This window comes from Lemur catta, chromosome 8 (genome assembly GCF_020740605.2).
Source record: "Lemur catta isolate mLemCat1 chromosome 8, mLemCat1.pri, whole genome shotgun sequence".
Lineage (NCBI taxonomy): Eukaryota > Metazoa > Chordata > Mammalia > Primates > Lemuridae > Lemur > Lemur catta.
Window position 1 is genome coordinate 29,297,903 of NC_059135.1, and position 21,124 is coordinate 29,319,026.

At 35.9% G+C, this 21,124-nt stretch overlaps 1 protein-coding gene across 1 annotated transcript in view; it reads right to left on the bottom strand.

Moving 5' to 3' along the window:
* The window catches only part of NBEAL1 (neurobeachin like 1), a 158,739-nt gene that overhangs the window by 5,124 nt on the left and 132,491 nt on the right, over positions 1-21,124 (bottom strand). Inside the window, 7 exon segments of the mRNA XM_045559692.1 lie at positions 1,558-1,706; positions 2,343-2,504; positions 3,263-3,379; positions 13,107-13,201; positions 14,912-15,084; positions 16,464-16,573; positions 18,157-18,246. Of these exon segments, the coding sequence (XP_045415648.1) occupies positions 1,558-1,706; positions 2,343-2,504; positions 3,263-3,379; positions 13,107-13,201; positions 14,912-15,084; positions 16,464-16,573; positions 18,157-18,246 (896 nt within the window).

A 21,124-nucleotide genomic window follows, 5' to 3' on the forward strand; every position in this document is an offset into this window, starting at 1 on the left:
GCTGATTAATAAGTGAAAGTTGGGTACGAAGGCCAAAAAGCTCAAAAAGTATATGTGTGTGAGTGCATCATGTGTGTGTATGTGTAGGGGCTTTGAGGTCAATAAAACTGGTCCAAAATTGATTTGATACTCCATTATGAAAAATGCCTGTGCTTGTTTAATAATTAGACAGTGACAAATCCTACGATGTACATACTATGTTCTAGAGTAAATTGTTAAAAGATCTCATTTATTTTTCTAATATGATACTCTCCTAACAGTACCCTGATATAATCAGATCACAGACTCAGTGCTCTACCACTGGACAAAGAATGACAAAAATAAGGAAAATACAAAATAAAGAGGAAGGCTGGGTGCAGTGGCTCATGCCTGTACATCCAGTGCTTTGGGAAGCTGAGGCAGGATGATCGCTTGAGGCCAGGAGTTCAAGATCAGCCTGAGCAACATAGTGAGACCCTGTCTCTATAAAAAATATAAAAATCAGCCAGCCATGGTGGTCCTAGCTACTCAGAAGGCTGAGGCGGGAGGATCACTTCAGCTCAGGAGTTTGAGGTTACAGAGAGCTATGACTGTACCACTGTATGATAAAAACAAAAAAGAGGTTTTATGTGAGACCCAAGATAGTTTGAGGAGTAACAATAAATTATTTTTATTTATTTATTTATTTATTTATTTGAGACACAGTCTCACTCTGCCGCCCAGGCTAGAGTGCCATGGCGACAGCCTAGCTCACAGCAACCTCAAACTCCTGGACTCAAGCAATTCTCCTGCCTCTGCCTCCTGAGTAGCTGGGACTACAGGTGCCCACCACTGCATCCGGCTAATTTTTTCTATTTTTAGTAGAGTCGGGGTCTTCCTCTTGCTCAGGCTGGTCTCGAACTCCTGAGCTCAAGTGATCCTTCTGCCTCGGCCTCCCAGAGTGCTAGGATTATAGGCATGAGCCACTGTGCCTGGCCCACAATAAATTTTTTTAAAAGGGAAGAAAATAACGTATTTGGGGCACACATGGAATAACAGTGCCTTATATATTTATGTATTTATGTAAATATGAAAAATAGCAAACTTAAAAATATATCCACTACTCACACATTTCTCTCTTTCACCTGATTATACAAAAGATTCCCCCACCAACTTTATAGACCCATATACACATACATAAACAAATATGTTAATCTTAAAAATAGTTTGTTTTGCCACAATTAAAAAAAACTTTAGTTTTAAAAATTCAAATCATAATTTAGACAAATTTCAAAAGCCACAATCCAAGCTTGGCACTATGAAAATTTTTTTCTGGCTCTACATATTTAAAAATTTTTTAAAATTGTGGTAAAATATTTATAATGTAAATTTTTCTATATATTTTAAAATGTATATATATGTTCTCTTTACTAATCCAGGAATACTTTAGCTTCCCCACTTTTTTGTAGTTGTCAAAAGAGACAATTTTTATAATAAATGATATACCAAAAGATTAAAAATCTTAGATTCCTAATTTCTATTCTAGACTAGAAGTGCCATCTTTTCTTAAGTGATACTTCAATAATTTTTATTATTTACCTGTGGAGATCTCTTATAGACAGGAATCCTTGTAAGCTGCCTGTGACAATGTGTTCTCCAATTATACACATATCTGATATTTGTTCCTTCAGGACTTGAGACTCTAGATACTTGCCATTTACAGAAAACAGATGTAATGCATTCTTATCCTGCAAAGAATTGATGAAAAAATTTAACAATCTGAAGTAAAAAAACCGAGTTTTTATATTGTCAGTTAAAATTATAACAGAATTATTATTTGGTTTAAAATTTTGGAATAAAAATATTATTATATTTAAAGATAAAGTACATACACAATATTATTAAAATCAGATTGCCAAGTAAATGAATATTAAACAAGAAATCTCACTCCCTCCAACAAACATTAAAATATCATTTAGTCCAAACAAACCCCATATTCTTAAAACAAAAAAAAGACTCTCTTAATATTCAAAAAGGTTTATCACGAAAAAGAAATAAACATAAAATTCAGGGCTTGTTTATTTATATCCTGCCTGTGCAAAAAGAATTTAAGTCAGCTATCATTTCTAGTTAAGCTTATGAAGTCCTACAGAATCATAAATTATTTTGAAATCATATATTATATAGGCAAAATAGAATTCCCTAAAATAAAATACTACAGTGAAGACAAGATTGTGATGGAAGTACATCTAATGGTAAGAAACTGAATGAAAACATCCTCTTTAAAATGTGGTGATCTTTCCTTCTTCGAAATGCAAAATACTTCATATATGATGTGGGGAGGGAAAGACACATTATTCCTACTGCACGAAAGTGTTTTATACCTTGAAAGTAGTCTTTTCTTCAATGCTGGAGTAGATGACAATATGTCCTTCCCAAGATATAGCCAAATTGGGAATGGCCAGGAAGAGAGAACTCTCACAAGGTGGTCGTAAGGTCCTCATGTACTGACCTTTCTGAACGGTATGTATAATCACAGTTCCATCCTACACACAAGAATATTAGAAAATGAAAAAGGAAAAGATCATCAAAAAAGAAGAAAGTAAAGCGACCCAGATAAAGAAATGTGGGAAAGGAACCGAGGAAATGATTATTCTTTGAGGACACATGTACCTTAGGAAAAATTCCAATTGCACAACTTCATCACTGAGAAAGTGATCTAGACTATGGCCATTTTCTGTTACTTAACTCTTTATTGTATTTATTTAATTTTTTGGAGACAGGATCTCACTCTGTTGCCTGGGCCAGAGTGCAGTGGTGTCATCATAGTTTACGGCAATCTCAAACTCCTGGGCTCAAGCGATCCTCCTGCCTCAGTCTGCTGAGTAGCTTGGACTACAGGTATGCGCCACTATGCCTAACTAATTTTCATATTTTTTTTAGACACAGGGTGTCACTATGTTGTTCAGGCTGGTCTCAAACTGCTGGCCTCAAGTGATCCTCCCACCTCGGCCTCCCAAAGTGCTAGGATTACAGGTATGAGCCATTGCACTCAGCCTCCAATTTCAAATGTATTTTAGTTCCCAGAATACGCTCTTCCCTTAACTAACAAAATCAATAAAATCCTAAAATACAATCCCACAAGTCTTTTCCTTCTGTATTACTCCACTTTTGCAAAGTCCTACACAAACATGGCATAAAATTTCTATACTTTTACCAATTCCTCTAAAACATTTTTAGATATAAATATTACTATTACATTTGTAGAAAAAGTAATTAGTAATTCTTAAAAGTGAAATCTTACCCTTGATCCTGACACTGCTATGTCTAGCTCAGTGCTGATGCCGACGCTCAATACCTCATCGGTGTGTCCATAAAGAATCTGAAAAGGTTTAGAGGCTAAGCCCACAGGAACACCTCCCTAATATTAAAAGAGAAAAGCAAAGATAAAGGTGTTTTCTTGCTACCTATTTTTTATGACAAGGTTTATGTTGCATTTAAACTTTTTAATCAAAAACTAACATTGGAACTAATTAATAGTTATTACCACTGACTTTATTCATAGTAGTACTCACTCTTATGTTTCTCCTTGGATTCCCAAATTAATCTTTTAAAGCTCAAAACTTAATTTGAATGGTCTCAGTGTTGATTGTCTTGGATTAATTTTTCCAAGTATGTTATTTGCACTTTTAATCTACAGATTTATTCTTCTTTAACATCAAAGATTTTTTTTTATTATATCTTTGATACTTTTTCTGTTCCATTCATTAGAATCTTTACTTAGGGACATCATTTATCTTTATGTGGATTTGTCTTTGATTTCTATGGCTAATATTGTTATTTTTTTTTTGAGACAGAATCTTACTCTGTCGTTCTGGGTAGAGTGCAGCAATGTCATTGTAGCTGACTGTAACCTCAAACTCCTGGGTTCAAGCAATCCTCTTGTCTCAGCCTCCTGAGTAGCTGGGATTATAAGTACATGCCACAATGCCTGGCTAATTTTTTCTATCTTTGGTACAAAGTGGGGGGTCTTGCTCTTGCTCAGGCTGGTCTCAAACTCCTGAGCTCATGCAATCCTCCTGCCTTGGCCTCCCAGAGTGCTAGAATTACAGGTGTGAACCACCACACCTGGCCAGCTATTATTCTTTATCTAACTGCGTGTAAACTCATCTTTTTCATTTGCAATCACTTTGATTACATCTTTTTTCCATGCCATTAATTTGGTTTGCAGCCACATTAAATCTGTTTCTTGTTTCTGTTTTGGGCTTACTTATATTTGTAATGGTATCAGTTTTAATCTTAGTTTGATTTTTTCACTACCTCCATTTTCATCTTATTATGCTATTTGATCATTTCATCTTTGAGCTCCTATTTTAATTGAACTGCTATTCTTATGTTTTTCTAATGACACAATTTTATTGCAAAAAATCACTGTCTTTGAGTTCTTCTCAAATCACTGTCTTCTTCCAGAAGAAAGATTCTTTCTTCATGTCTTTATCATGCTTCGTTTGTGTATTATTTTATATGCTATGAAGTGTTTGAATAGGTGCCATATTGTTTTAGCCATGATTATCCTAGACAACTCTGCCCAGATGTTCTATCTGTTCTGTATAGTGTGCATGAATTCCCCTTGATACTCTACAACCTGGGACACATCTGACTTCTTTGAGTGTCAGTCTGAGTGCTTAGTGCACTTTTATTTTATTTTATTTAGCTATGGGGTCTCGTTATATTGTCCATACTGTCCTTGAACTCCTGGCTCAAGTAATCTTCCTGCCTCAGCCTCCTAAGTAGCTGGGACTATAGGTGTATGCCACCATGTTTGGCCACAATATGATTTTAAAAATCAGGAAATTCCTATATTATTCAAGCAGTTCCAGTTACAGAGAAACAAGAACTCTTCTTATAAAAATTCATTTTATAAAGATTGCATATCCTAATACTAAACATGATAAAGACAGAACAAAAACCAGATCTATTTCACTTAAGAGCAGAGAAATCATTAAAGTACCAGGCAAATAAAATACAGCAGTAAAATGTAACAACAATACACCGTGAATTCTGTGGGTTTATTATAAAAATTCAAAGATGGTTCAAACAAATGAAATTTCTCAACATAATACATCAAGAAAAAGTATAAATAAAAGAGAAACTTGGAAAAATAGTTGTAAAGGACATTATTGGAAATACTGACAAAATTAGAACATGGATTGTGGATTAGATAATGGTATTGTACAAATGTTAAACATGCTGATTTTGATAATTACACTGTGGTTATGCACAAGATTGTCTTTGTTCTCAGAAAATACACACTGAAGTTTGTAGGAGTAAATACACACTCAAGGAACATGATGCCTCTAACTTTTAAATAGTTTAGAGAAAAAAGACATTGAAGGAGGGAGATACTGAGAGAGAATGCTAATAACACAAATGGTAAAAAATATACTACATTTGCTACCTTTTAAAATAAATTTGAAAGTTCATTAAAACTAAAAAGTTACCAAAAGAAAAAAACTAGAAGCTAACTACTTAAATATGAAAAATACTATTAGTGAAACTCAACAGCAAATATTATACTAATTGGCAAAATTGTGAAGACACTTTCATCAAAATCAGATATTAAGGCAGGGATGCTCACTATAATTTTCTTACCTTATTACACTAGCTAATAATGTAATATGAGAAAATGAAATAGTGTATTAGAAAAGATAAATAAAAATCACCTTTACTTTCAGATCACATAATTATATATATAGCCACCTTACATTCAGTAAATACAAGAAGTTCTAATAAACATGAGAGCTGTTAAAACGATTTAGTGAAGTAATTGAATATAGGATAATTGTGTAGAAATCAGTCAAATCACTGTACAGTGTTTCTTTATACTAGCAAAAATCAATTAGAAATGAAAATGATAAAAAATACACCAATAGGAGACGAGCAAGATGGCGGAGTGGAGGTGACCTCCTGGATTTGTGCTCCCGGAGAGGAAGGCGTGGATCTCCACCTGCCACAACGCTGGAGGATTGCTCCTCCACAGGAAGGGTGAGGTGAACCCACGGAGAATCACCATGGGACACAGGGAACAGGAAAAAACAGAGGCGAGTGGGAAATCAGACCGAGATAACTTGGAGAGTGCGGGACGGAAAACAGACAGCGGAGTGCGGGACGGCCGTACCTGCCTCACCGGAGAGTGGGGCGGGTTCAGCCCCACAGCAAAGCAGCTTGATCTCCCCACTGACCCCCACATCCACTCGGTCAAGGATCTGACTGATATCGGTGCAGAATCACCGCGGGAGACCTGGAGCTCCGAGGACAGGTCCCCTTCCCAGGTGTGAACACTGAGTGCTTCCCCAGACGCAAGAGTGTGGAGCCCGGACCTTGGGAACACTGGGACAGTGTAGACCCTTGCCCGTGGGAGCTGCAGCAGCTGGGGCACTGAGGGAGTGAGGGCACTGCCTCCTCTGCCTAGCCAGTGTCTTTCCTGCAGGAAGAGACAGAAACCACACATCCAGAGGAAGAACCAAAAGTCAGGGGGGGAAGAAGAAGGAAGAGGAAAAGAGTAAAAGGAAAAAAAAAGAAGAAAGAAGGGAAAGAAAAAGAGAGGAAGAAGAGGCTTTCTGCTTGCAAATAGTGTGAATCCTGCCTACTAACTGAAAGTCCACAACACAGTGATTTAACTTGCCAAACTGGTCTTAGGTCAAGCCAACCCTCTGGGGGTGGACCCATCAGAAGCAGTCCCCCAACTGAGATAGAAAAAAAACTCTAAACAGCACACAACAGTCTCCCCCTATACACAAAGGAAGCAACATACCTAGACTGTTTCACAGCCTAAGAACAGAGTATAAGACGTGCTGTTAACTAGACTAAAGCTGTGAGAAAAGATCTAACGATAGAGCCAGATGGGAAGGGCTCAGCGGAAAAATATGGGGAGCACAAAAAACCAAACGGAAACCTCGCCCCCAAAGAGAAATACCAACTCTCCTCCAATTGGCACAAGCCAGTTTCAGAATACCAACATGTTACCAGAAGAATTTCAGTCTTGGGTTATAAATAAGCTGAATGATATACAAGAAAAAACTGATATCCAACGCAAAGAAACCGCAAAAAAATTCCAGGATTTGGAAGAAAAATTCACTAAAGAAATAGACATATTGAAGAAAAACCAAACTGAACTCCTAGAAATGAGGGATTTATTCAGGGAGCTACAAAACACAGTGGAAAGTCTCAAGAACAGGGTAGATCAAATAGAAGACAGAATCTCAGAGATCGAAGATAACTCTTTCCAATTAAATAAGACAGTCACAGAGATAGAGCAAAGAAATAAGAAAAAAGATCAGAGTCTTCAAGAAATGTGGGATTATGTGAAGAAACCTAACGTGAGAGTTATAGGCATCCCTGAAGGTGAAGAAGATAATAAGCAAGGGCTGGATAAACTATTTGAAGACATAATAGAAGAAAATTTCCCAGGCCTTGCTAAAACTTTAGATATACAGGTTCAAGAAGCTCAAAGAACCCCTGGTAGACTCATAGCAAATAGGAAAACACCACGCCACGTAGTCGTCAGACTGACCAAAATATCCACTAAAGAGACCCTTCTTCGAGCTGTAAGGAGAAAGAAACAAGTAACATACAAAGGGAGACCCATTAGAATTACGCCAGATTTCTCAACTGAAACTTTACAAGCAAGAAGAAGTTGGGGCCCCATTCTCACTCTTCTGAAACAGAATAATGCCCAGCCTAGAATCTTGTACCCAGCTAAGCTAAGCTTTCTATATGAAGGAGAAATTAAGACATTCTCAGATAAACAAGGACTGAGGGAATTCACCAAGACAAGACCACCCCTCCAAGAAGTACTCAAAAGAGAGTTACACACGGATCATCACAACAAAGACCCACGAATGTAAAACCACCCAAGAACTAAAGATCAAATTCTAGCCACCACAATGGCTCAAGAGAGAAAACATAGAAAAGAAGTTCTACCCAATAAGATAAACAGAAATCTGTCCCAATTATCAGTTCTCTCACTAAATGTCAATGGCCTGAATTCCCCACTCAAGAGACATAGACTGGGCCAATGGATAAAAAAACACAAACCAAGTATCTGCTGCCTTCAGGAAACACACTTAACCGGCAAAGATGCATTTAGACTGAAAATAAAAGGATGGAACTTGATATTTCAAGCAAATGGTAGCCAAAAGAAAGCTGGTGTGGCAGTTTTATTTTCCAATAACTTAGTCTTTAAACCAACAAAAGTAATAAAAGACAAAGACGGTTACTACATACTGGTGAAACGCACAATTCAAAAAGAAGACATAACCATACTTAATATATATACACCCAATCTAGGTGCACCCAGATTCATAAAGCAAATCCTACTCGATCTAAACCAAATGATAGACAACAACACTTTAATAGTTGGAGACTTTAACAACCCACTGACAGCACAGGACAGATCCTCCAAGCAGAAAATAAGCAAAGACATAGTAGACTTAAACAGAATGCTAGAACAAATGGGCCTGACTGACATCTACAGGACATTCTACCCGAAATCCACTGAATATACATTCTTCTCATCGGCTCACGGAACATTCTCTAAGATTGACCATATCCTAGGCCATAAAGCAAGTCTTAAAAAAATTAAAAAAATAGAAATCATACCCTGCATCTTCTCAGATCACAATGGAATAAAAGTAATAATGAACCCTAACAGGAACTCTCATTCCTACTCAAGGTCATGGAAGCTAAACAACCTTCTTCTGAATAACAATTTTGTAAAGGAAGAAATTAAGTCAGAAATCAAAACATTCTTTGAATTAAATGACAAAGGTGACACAACTTATCAAAATCTATGGGATGCAGCTAAAGCAGTCCTGAGAGGAAAATTCATTTCCATAAATGCCTATTTCAAAAAGACAGACAACTTACAAATAGACAACTTAATGAATAGACTCAAAGAGCTGGAGAAAGAAGAACAGACTGACCCCAAACCCAGCAGAAGGCGAGAAATTGTTAAGATCAAATCAGAATTAAATGAAAAAGACAACAAAAATACTATAAGGGAAATTAATAAAACAAAAAGTTGGTTCTTTGAAAAGATAAATAAAATAGACACACCACTGGCTAGACTAACCAAGAGCAGAAAAGAAAAATCTTTAATAACTTCCATCAGGAACATAAAAGGAGAAATCACAACCGAAGCCACAGAGATCCATGACATTATCCATGAATATTACAAAAATCTTTATGCACACAAATTGGAAAATGAGGAGGAAATGGACAAATTTTTAGAAACACACAGCCTTCCCAAGCTCAATCAGGAAGAAATAGAATTCCTGAATAGACCAATATCAAGAACTGAAATTGAAACAGCAATAAAAAACCTTCCCAAAAAGAAAAGCCCTGGTCCAGATGGGTTCACACCTGAATTTTACCATACATACAAAGATGAACTGGTGCCCATCCTACATAAACTATTCTTCAATATTGAGAAGGATGGAATTCTCCCCAACACATTCTACCAAGCCAATATAACATTGATACCAAAACCAGGAAAGGATGCAACAAAAAAAGAAAACTACAGACCAATTTCTCTCATGAACGTAGATGCAAAAATTCTCAATAAAATCCTAGCAAATAGTATCCAAGTGCTGATTAAAAAAATAATTCATCACGACCAAGTAGGCTTCATCCCAGAGATGCAGGGGTGGTTCAACATACGAAAATCTATAAATGTAATTAACCACATAAATAGAAGCAAAAATAAAGACCATATGATCCTCTCAATAGATGCAGAAAAAGCATTTGACAAAATTCAACACCCTTTTATGATAAAAACACTTAACAACATAGGCATAAATGGGACCTACCTAAAAATAATACAAGCCATATATGACAAACCCACAGCCAACATCATACTGAATGGGGAAAAACTGAAAGCATTCCCACTCAGAACTGGAACCAGACAAGGCTGCCCACTGTCCCCATTACTTTTCAACATAGTATTGGAAATCATTGCGAGAGCTATCAGACAAGAGAGCAGAATCAAAGGTGTCCAAATAGGGACAGAAGAGATCAAACTCTCACTCTTCGCTGATGATATGATGTTGTATCTGGAAAACCCCAAGGACTCAACCAAGAGACTCCTGGAATTAATTAACGAATTCAGTAATGTCTCAGGTTACAAAGTCAATACACACAAATCAGAGGCATTCATATATGCCAATACCATTCAATCGGAGAACCAAATTAACGACTCAATACCTTTCAAAATACCAACAAAGAAAATAAAATATCTAGGAATATATTTAACTAAAGAGGTAAAGGACCTCTATAAAGAGAACTACGAAACGCTAAGGAAGGAAATTGCAGAACACGTAAATAAGTGGAAATCCATACCATGCTCATGGATTGGAAGAATTAACATCGTTAAAATGTCTATACTACCCAAAGTAATCTATAGATTCAATGCAATTCCTATTAAATTACCAACATCATTTTTCACAGATTTAGAAAAAATAATTATACACTTTGTATGGAAACAGAGAAGACCCCGTATAGCAAAAGCAATCTTAAGCAATAAAAACAAAATGGGAGGTATTGATTTGCCAGACTTCAAACTATACTACAAAGCTGTGGTGCTTAAAACTGCTTGGTATTGGCACAAGGGCAGGGACACAGACCAGTGGAACAGAACAGAAAACCCAAATATAAAACCATCCTCATATAACCATCTAATCTTTGACAAAATAGACAAAAACATACTCTGGGGACAAGAGTCCCTATTCAATAAATGGTGCTGGGAAAACTGGATAGCCACATGTAGAAGACTGAAACAGGACCCACAGATTTCACCTCTCACAAAAATCAAATCACGGTGGATAACAGATTTAAACCTTAAATGGGAAACGATTAGAATTCTAGAAGAAAATGTAGGAAAGACTCTCACAGACATTGGTCTAGGCAAAGAATTTATGAAGAAAACCCCTAAGGCAATCGCAGCAACAACAAAAATAAACGAATGGGACCTGATTAAATTAAAAAGCTTCTGCACAGCCAAAGAAACAGTCACGAAAATAAACAGACAGCCTACAGAATGGGAAAAAATTTTCGCATACTACACATCAGATAAAAGACTGATAACAAGAATCTATTTAGAACTCAGGAAAATCAGCAAGAAAAAATCAAACAATCCTATCAAAAAATGGGCAAAGGACATGAATAGAAATTTTTCAAAAGAAGACATAAGAATGGCCAAAAAACGTATCAAAAAATGCTCAACATCCCTAATCATCAGGGAAATGCAAATCAAAACCACAATGAGATACCACTTAACTCTGGTGAGAATGGCCTTTATCAAAAAATCCCAAAACAACACGTGTTGGCATGGATGCGGAGAGACAGGAACACTCATACACTGCTGGTGGGAATGCAAACTAGTGCAACCCCTATGGAAAGCAATATGGAGATACCTTAAACAGATTCAAGTAGACCTACCATTTGATCCAGCAATTCCATTATTGGGCATATACCCAGAAGAACAAAAGTCATTCTTTAACAAAGACACCTGTACCCGAATGTTTATAGCAGCACAATTCACAATCACAAAGATGTGGAAACAACCCAAGTGCCCATCAATCCACGAATGGATTAGTAAACTGTGGTATATGTATACCATGGAGTACTACTCAGCTATAAGAAATAACGATGATACGACATCTCTTTGGTTCTCCTGGAGAGAGCTGGAACCCATTATACTAAGTGAAGTATCCAAAGAATGGAAAAACAAGCATCACATGTACTCACCAGAAAACTGGTTTCCCTGATCATCACCTAAATGTACATCGGGGAAGGATACCAATTGGATATCAGACTGGGATGGGGGGGTGGGGGGAGGGGATGGGTGTATGCCTACATGATGAGTGCGTTGCGCACCCTCTGGGGAATGGTCATGCTTGAAGGTGCAGACCCGGGGAGGTGGGGGGGGGGGAGGGGATGGAGGTATGAATACATGATGAGTGCCAAGCGCACTGTCTGGAGAATGAGAACGGATGCGCTTGGGACTCTGACTCGGGGGGATGGGCAGGACAAGGACAATGTATATGACCTGAACTTATGTACCCCCATGATGAGCTGAAATTAAAAAAAAAAAAAAAATACACCAATAGTAATAAAAATATAATTAGAAGTAAATATAACAAGGTATAGAACCTAAATAAAAAAAAGTTATAAAAATGTTTATCAAAAGATATAAAAAAGACCTGAAAGAAACATAGAAGGCCATTTTCTATTTCTGGATATAAATAATTATAAAAATATATCAAATTAACATATAAATAAAATATAATTTCAAAAAGACTAAAATGGATTTTTTTTGGAGAATATAATTAAAATATTTTTAAAGTTCATATGGAAGAATAAATATCTACATAAGAATAGCAAGGAATATTTTTTATAATGTTAACACAGTGGCAGGAGGATCTGCCTTACCAAATACTAAACTACTAAAATAAAAACATATTGGTGGTCACATAAAAATAGGGAAGTATAAAAGAATGAGTTGTCTAGGAAAAGATCTAATTAAATAGGTAAAAGTGGCTTACTTAATAATTTATGCTGACATAAATGGCTTTCTACTCAGAACTAAATAAAATCTTATAAAATGTAGAAAAATAAATTATCAGTAAATTAAAGATTGTAATGTAAGAAATAAAACAAGAAAAAATTAAAAGAAAAATTTTAGATAATATTTTTATAAATTTGGAGTGGGTAAAAGCCTGTTAAACAAGTAGAAAACCAAAGAAAAAAGATACTTCTTGGACGAATATTATTAGGAGAATTACAAATCTATAATTTCTAGTAGTCCCATGAGAAAGCAGAGTAGGAATATTATTATGCTAACAAGCCAATAAAGAAATAATTACTATTTTCCTACATGAGGTTTATAAGGAAGAGTTTTCAGAAAATAATAGGGAAAAAGTTAATGAATCAGACAATAAACCAAGGACAGGACAGAATGCAGGACAGTGCAAAGCAGCTTAGTCATTCACTGGCAGAGAAAAATTCATTTCCCAATAGAATACCTCACTAGTATTCTCAGGGTGAATATTTAATCTAAAAACCAAGAGCATTTAAAAATGTGTGACTACCTGTTGTGTTATTTGCCATATCATACATGTAGTATCTCTGGAACCAGAAATCAAATGCATTCCACAGTAATCTGTAGCTAAGCAAGTCACAATATCTGTAAGAAAAAGGAATGAAATAAAATGAAATGGTTTGGTTTTGCTAGAGAATAGAACATTAAGGGCAACTTTTGTTAATGTTCAAACTATTACTAAATCAGCTATTCCAAAAAAAGGAATGCAGGGCTGGCACAGGAAAAGTGTTGGGAAAGAGTCACACAGGAAGGAAATGGTATCAAAATCACCTAGGAGAGCTTTCTTTGGAGACCACCCTTCTTTGAGCTTGAGGACTAGATGTGCGGTGTGAGGAATATCTATTAGCATCTTGGGAGGAGGTTAGATAGCTTGAGATGGATCTCCAGTTAATTTTTTTTTTTTTTTTTTTTTTTTTGAGACAGAGTCTCACTTTGTTGCCCAGGCTAGAGTGAGTGCCATGGCGTCAGCCTAGCTCACAGCAACCTCAAACTCCTGGGCTTAAGCGATCCTACTGCCTCAGCCTCCCGTGTAGCTGGGACTACAGGCATGCACCACCATGCCCGGCTAATTTTTTCTATATGTATTTTTAGTTGTCCAGATAATTTATTTCTATTTTTAGTAGAGACGGGATCTTGCACAGGCTGATCTCAAACTCCTGACCTCGAGCGATCCACCTGCCTCGGCCTCCCAGAGGCCTAGGATTACAGGTGTTAGCCACCGCGCCTGGCCTTAATTCTTGATTTTTTTTTGACAGGGTCTCACTCTGTCACCCAGGCTGGAGTGCAATGGCATGATCAAAGTTCACTGCAGCCTTGAACTCCTGGGCTCAAGTGATCCTCCTGCCTTAGCTTCCTGAGTAGCTAGGACTACAGGCATGTGCCACCATGCCCAGCTTATTTTTCCAGTTAATTTTGATATGCTTCTGTGCTCTCTCATCCCCATGAACCTTCTACTCCGATTGGGAATTACAATCTGACAGAATATGTGTCCTTAAGAAAAACAGTACATATTGTACCATAAATTGACAATATAAAATATTTCCTGAACTGTAAACAGCTGACCTAAGTGACATCTCAAGAGTCACTGGTATAGAATTAGCAGCGGGCTCCATTTCTCTTTCGTAATAGATTTATTAGAAAAAAATCAGCTGGGCGTGGTGGCTCACACTTGTAATCTCTAGCACTCTGGGAGGCCGAGGCAGGAGGATCACTTGAGCTCAGGAGTTTGAGACCAGCCTATGTAAGAGTGAGACCCTGTCTCTACTAAAAACAGAAAAAATTAGCTGGGCGTGGTGGTGCTCGCCTGTAGTCCTAGCTACCTGGGAGGCTGAGGCAGCAGGATGTTTCTGTGAGCTAGGCTGACACCACAGCACTCTACCCCGGAAAACAGAATGAGACTGTGTCTCAATAGAAAAAAAAAAATCTACTCAATGTTTTATCCATATATTGAAGACTCAAACAGTAAGAATTATCAGGTTAAACTACATTCAACGATTTTAACAATCTTATGTTTTACTGTTAACATAGTAATAAAGCAGTTAATGACAACAGATTTTATTACCATTTTGTCTTAAAATTATTTCTATCAGCCAATTTTTAAAAAAGACTTAGTCTAACAAATACATGAGATACTCTTATAGAAAGCATACAATATTTATAATACTGCACTACCAAAAAGTTCCACTCAGTTTCAAAAGTAAAATTAAATGCTCTTTACAAGGAGCGTGTACTACTTTTATAGTTTAGAATAAAACAGAAAATTTTGAGTTTTTTGGGAAAAAAGTTAATGCTTACCCATATGTCTGATATTGTGTGAGATAATTTTGCCTTTTGTAAGTGACATTACTTGAATGCTATTATCCCAATGTCCAGCACTGAAGAGCAACTTTGCATCATGTGATACTACAAATAGCTTAGAGGTTACTTCCAGCCCTGGAGCAAAAGGACCATTCATACTACGCTGAGTTCTGTAAACACAATTAAATATTAGATTTTTCCTTAAAAGATCACTTAGACTATTATCAACTATTTTTTTAATATTTCTAAAAAAGAAATTAAAAAATAAGTCTCAAATGTCCTATCTGAAATATCTATTAAAAATGCTAAAGACTTTCAGAAAATACATTAATCTTATTTTATTCATATTTTTCATAAAATAAAATATACATAACATACCATCAAAGGGTTAAGCATAAAAACATTGAGATTGGTGAAGGTGTGAAAAAGATTTAAATCTTGGCTTTCAAGGCCTATCTAATAACTGGCAATTCTGTAAGTGGCAGCCTCAAAGTATTAAAGAAGGATAGGATACGCCAGGACTGGGAAAATCAGAAATAAACTAAAACCAGGGATTCTTCTACACAGGGTGATGTATAGGAGACAAATCAGGCAGATCAATGCATATCTAATGATACTTAACAATAATCGTTTTCTATTCCAACCAAAGCAAGCATATGGGTTTTATCAGCTTCCAAGTGAAGTAACTGTGAGCTTAGCCAATCTAGATTCTGTAGGTGGACACAAGTGATCTGCCTACAATGTGTGTACAGAAAACGAGGGCTAAATCTGACGCTTCAGCTCTAAAACTTTATTATTCAATGTGAATTTGTTGAGAATATGATTCATGCAAAACACAACAGCACTAAGTTGTATGTGGGATATGAAGGAAAAAAAAGACATTGCCCTTAATCTCATGGAGTTTTATTCTAGTTGAAGAAGACTAGAAAATACAATGATAACAATTATTTTAAATAGTTTTAAAATACATGATGTAATTTGATCCTCAAAACAACACTGAATATGATTTAACTAGAAAAAAATATAAGGAACCATACTAAGACAACTCAGAGTAAGTTACCTGAAGTTAGAATGTAACTTTTGGAGATTTAAAAAAAAATGTAGATACTAAATTCTTATTTATTTGTTTTTAAATTTTTTATAGGCAGGGTCTTGCTCTGTCACCCAGGTTGCAGTGCACTAGCACAATCATAGCTCACTGCAGCCCTGAACTCCTGGGCTCAAGTGATCCTCCTGCCTCCACCTCCTTGAGTAGCAGGGACTACAGGTGCTAGCCACTATGTGCCCAGCTAATATAAAGTCAGGACATAACTTAAAAAGTAAGGATGGGAGGCCTAGGCAACAGAGCAAGACTCTTGTCTCTAAAAAAAAAAAAAAAGACAGAAAACAAAAAAAAACAGTGGGGAGATGGGGAGGGAAGGAAGGAAAGAAGAAGAGAAAACTGAGTTTCAAAATATACTTTCAAAATGACACGAATCAGTTATTCTAGTTGTTTTTTGTGGCAATAAGGTACTTGTAGCTATTTTGCTTTAAATATTCATTTACTTACTTTGGATTTGTCACAGTTTGATCCTTGATGAATGTAAAGTAATTAGAAATGTTTCTGTCATAAGGCAGCCATCCATGGGTTCCAATAACATAATTCATGCTTACTGTTATCTAGAAAAGAACATATGAAGACTTAAACTAAATGAAAGATTAAAGAAAGCAGTATAGAATAACCAGATACTTCCATGATATTAGCATTTATCACTTAGGGAATACTTTCGGACTGTATGCTTAAAACGTGAAACTCATTAAGAACGTCTTTAAATAATTCAAATAGAAAAAACTATCTTATTGTTAAGAAAAGTTGCCAAATAGATCTTTCTTTAGTAAGGTTATTTTTTCTTACAATTTCTTAATTGTAAGAAACTGCACTTATTAGTTGGCAGTCAGAGGAAACTCAGGGTCAAGTCTTATCATAAAAATATAATAATAATATATATCACTTAGAACATAAATCAGAAGTACAACTTATGAATTAAGGTCTCCCTGTAGTGATAGTCACAGTGAATAAATTCTTTTCAAAATGAAAACTTTTTACCCTTTTGATTATAAAAGTAACAGGTTACCCCCCAATACAGATAACTTAAAAAAATGCAGGTATTAACACTGAAAATCACAAGAATTCCACCACTCAAAAAATACTACTATTTTTATCTATCTTTCTGGACTTTTTTTCTAAGCAAACATAATATGCATAATCATAAAAATAGGGCTAATTCTAGAATCTCTACTGTTCACTGTGTTATACTTCATTTTTATCATTTCTAAATGACAAAATTAGAATAAAACAGACCTAGGTTTGGTCCACGAGCCAAGGTCTCAGATCCCTTACTTGCTAGCTCTGTGACTTTGGGCAAGTTACTTTTCTGAGTTTTAATTTCTTACCTGTAAAAGGGAAATAATAATAGTGCCTATCTCACAGGACTATTCGGTGGATTAAATAAAAACTAGTTGGATTAAATAAAAATTCATGTAAAATACTCACTAAAGTACCCTGTAGTATTCCTTAATAAAGTCTCTATTATTTCCTGTTATCATTTTTTTTTTTTTTTTGAGACAGAGTCTCACCGTGTTGCCCGGGCTAGAGTGAGTGCCGTGGCGTCAGCCTAGCTCACAGCAACCTCAAACTCCTGGGCTCAAGCGATCCTCCTGCCTCAGCCTCCTGAGTAGCTGGGACTACAGGCATGCGCCACCATGCCCGGCTAATTTTTTTCTATATATATATTTTAGTTGGCCAGATAATTTCTTTCTATTTTTAGTAGAGACGGGGTCTCGCTCTTGCTGAGGCTGGTCTTGAACTCCTGACCTCGAGCAATCCACCCGCCTCGGCCTCCCAGAGTGCTAGGATTACAGGTGTGAGCCACCACGCCCAGCCTATTTCTTGTTATCATTATTATGGCTTTATAATAAATTTTAATGTAAGATGTTAGCCCTTATTTTTCTTACATAAAATTTCCTGGGTCTTTTCACATATTTATTCTTCCAGATAAATCTTAGAATTACAGTAACTACTTAAAATAATGATATGTAAATAGAAGATATATTTTTGTACTTGGTCAAATTAATTTGACAAAATGTTTCTCTGTTATTTTAAAAAATGGCTTTATAAAATGTTATTTCCTATTTTTTTTTTTTTTTTGTAAGTTGTAATAGATACAGACATGGCAGTGTGAAAAAGGTAAAAATCAACTTACCAGTAACTCAGGGCTGCCTTGAGACATAAAAGAACGAGACTGATTTTTGGGGACAATGGCCTTTAATAGTGGAATACCATCACTGATTCCCTATAAAATAAAACAGGTTTAGTGGCTGGTTCTAGTCATCTTTATTAGGTACAAATTACTGAAAACTTCTTTAAAAAAGGATGAACCCTTTCATATAGCATTTTACTCTTTCACATAGCATGTAATCATTTAAAATGCACGAAAGGAATTATATATCACGTTTGGATGGCATACTTTAAACTTCTGAAACCCATCACCTTCTATCCTCCTACTCTGCTGTTAAACAAGAAATGTAGATTTCAAGAAGCAGCAATCATTTAAAACAGCCAGTGATCTAGGATCTTTCCTTTTCCCTTGCTATACTGACATGAATATAAAGTAGAAAATATAGATCATATAAGAATAACAACTGCCATTATCTTATTATGATGTGAAAGAACAATAATTTGCACTCAGTTCCTTGATGTGACAATAGTTCAGAAATGATTCCTACCATTTATTAGGTAAAGTATAACATTATTGGGTACATATTATACATCAGGTATTGTTCTAAGAGTTCTATAGGACTAAGTAAAAAATTATAAAATTCATTATAATTTATAAAATTATAAAAAGTTAGTGTTTATATTTTCTCTTCACATTGTGAATTAATCAAGAGAAGAATGTCTTGCATTTGAAAAAGACAAAATGAAAATGGTATCCGAAAAAATCCACTTATTAAGTCCTTCCTTTCACTACTACCTCTATTTTCTTCACCACTTGAACATGTAGGAAGAGAAGACCTATAGAGGGCCTTCTCTTTTTATATGAATGTATAGGGAAACATCTCTTATGATATGAAAAAGGATCAACAAATTATTGGTAACCAAGGATATCTATCATGTTCTTTATCCGGCTCTAGATACTGGTCCTGGGGAAAGCTACTGTGGGACATGGTGGGTACAGAGAGGGGCAGATGTGTCACTGCACCTGCAGATGGAACTTAGAAAGTTATTACTAAAAAAACAATGTCACAAATGATTACACACAATAAAAATAGTTCTATCAGCATAATATAATAAGTATAGTATGGCATGTTCATGAGATTATGGGTCAAATAGAGTCTTATAGGTTGCCTACATGCAGTAAAGAGCTAACATAGCAGGCCTGAGACTGCCATCTTTAAAGAGGCCTGCTTCCAAGGTGGCCTTTGGCTGGCACCGGGACTTGGCTAACAAACAGTTCCTTACACTGACATAAAACTTTCCCTTAATAATAAGGATGGCTCACTGCACCTAGACTGTGCAGACAATATGGTTTATGCTGAACACTTGCTTTATATCTGGAATTCGGGTACATGTTAGAGAGAGGTGCACATGTGACGAGCTTCCAATAAACCTTGCATGCTGAGTCTCTAATGAGCTTTCCCCAGCAGACAAAAATGTGTTTTCACATTTCATTACTGAAAAAATTAAGCATGTCCTGTATGACTCTACTGGGAGAGAACTCTTGGACACTTGCACCTGGCTTCCCCTGAACTTTGCCCCCATGTGCCTTTTCCTTTTGCTGATATTGCTTTGTATCCTTTCAATGCAATAAATCCTAGCTGTGAGTACAACTATATGTTGATTTCTAGCAAAGCACTGAACCTGGGGTGGTCTTGGAGACCCTCAATACAACATGGGAATTAGTCATCATTTCTGAGCATTGTTTCTATGTGTTCTGAGTTCTAGGCAATTGATTGAGATACTTTTGGAAAACAACCAATCTTTTAGTTTGTATTGTCAACTTAAACAACTATCTCAATCAATATGAATCTAGGAAAAGAGTGACAGATTAATCTTGAAGTGCTTTCACAAACATGTAAAAACATATTTATATTAAAATATAGTATGCGCTATAAAAATATACATTACATGTCAATTAAGAAATAATAATTTAAAAAATACAGTGAGATTTACAACATTATCATTTGAGTAAAATTCATTATAAAGCTATAACTGTTATAAACCTTATAAAAATTTTTACAGTAAATTATCAACAAATTCTATAATGCTTTCCCATGGTATTGAATTTAATAAATACATTACAGTAATGCTCTAATGCAGGGTTTTACAAACTACACCCTGTGGGACAAATCCAGCCCACCACCTGTTTTGTAGGCGGTTTGGTGAGCTCAGAATGGTTTTTATATTTTTAGATGGTTACATTTTAGGCGGTTATATATATACCTACATAATATACTTGATTTTGTCTCTTAGTCTACAAAGCCCAAAGTATTTACTATCTGACCCTTAAAGAAAAGTTTACCAACCCCTGCTGTTACTGTATAGAGAATGCTTGTTCTATGCACATCTCCAAACTATTTTCAATAACTTTTTTTTTTAAGAGATAGAGTATTGCTCTGTTGCCCAGGCTAGATTGCAGTAGGGTCATCATAGCTCACTGCAACCTCAAACTCCTGGGCTAAAGTGATCCTCCTGACTCAGCCTCCTCAGTAGCTGGGACTACAGGTACATGCCACCACATCTGACCTGGCTAATTTTTCTATTTTTTTTGTAGAGACTGTGTCTCACTCTTGCTCACGCTGGTCTCAAACTCCTGGCTTCCAGTGATCCTCCTGCCTTGGCCGCCTGAAGTGTTGGATGTGAGCCACTGTGCCTTGGCCTCTTAACTTTTTATCTTCTTCTTCTTCTTTTGCCAAGAGTTAATACTATCTGTTCTAACCAAATTCATAGATATGAATGCATTTCATAATCACATTCTGAACTACTCAAAGTAATTCAATATAAATATTTAAACATTTGAATTTTTTGACTTGAACTCTTTCAATTACAGCATTAGCTACTCCTGTTTTATTTGACTCTTCCTTCTACCAATTAACAATATGACTTAGTGGTACCTATTTTAAAGATGAGCAGAAATTATAATTTAGAGCTGCTAAAATATCATCTCCATC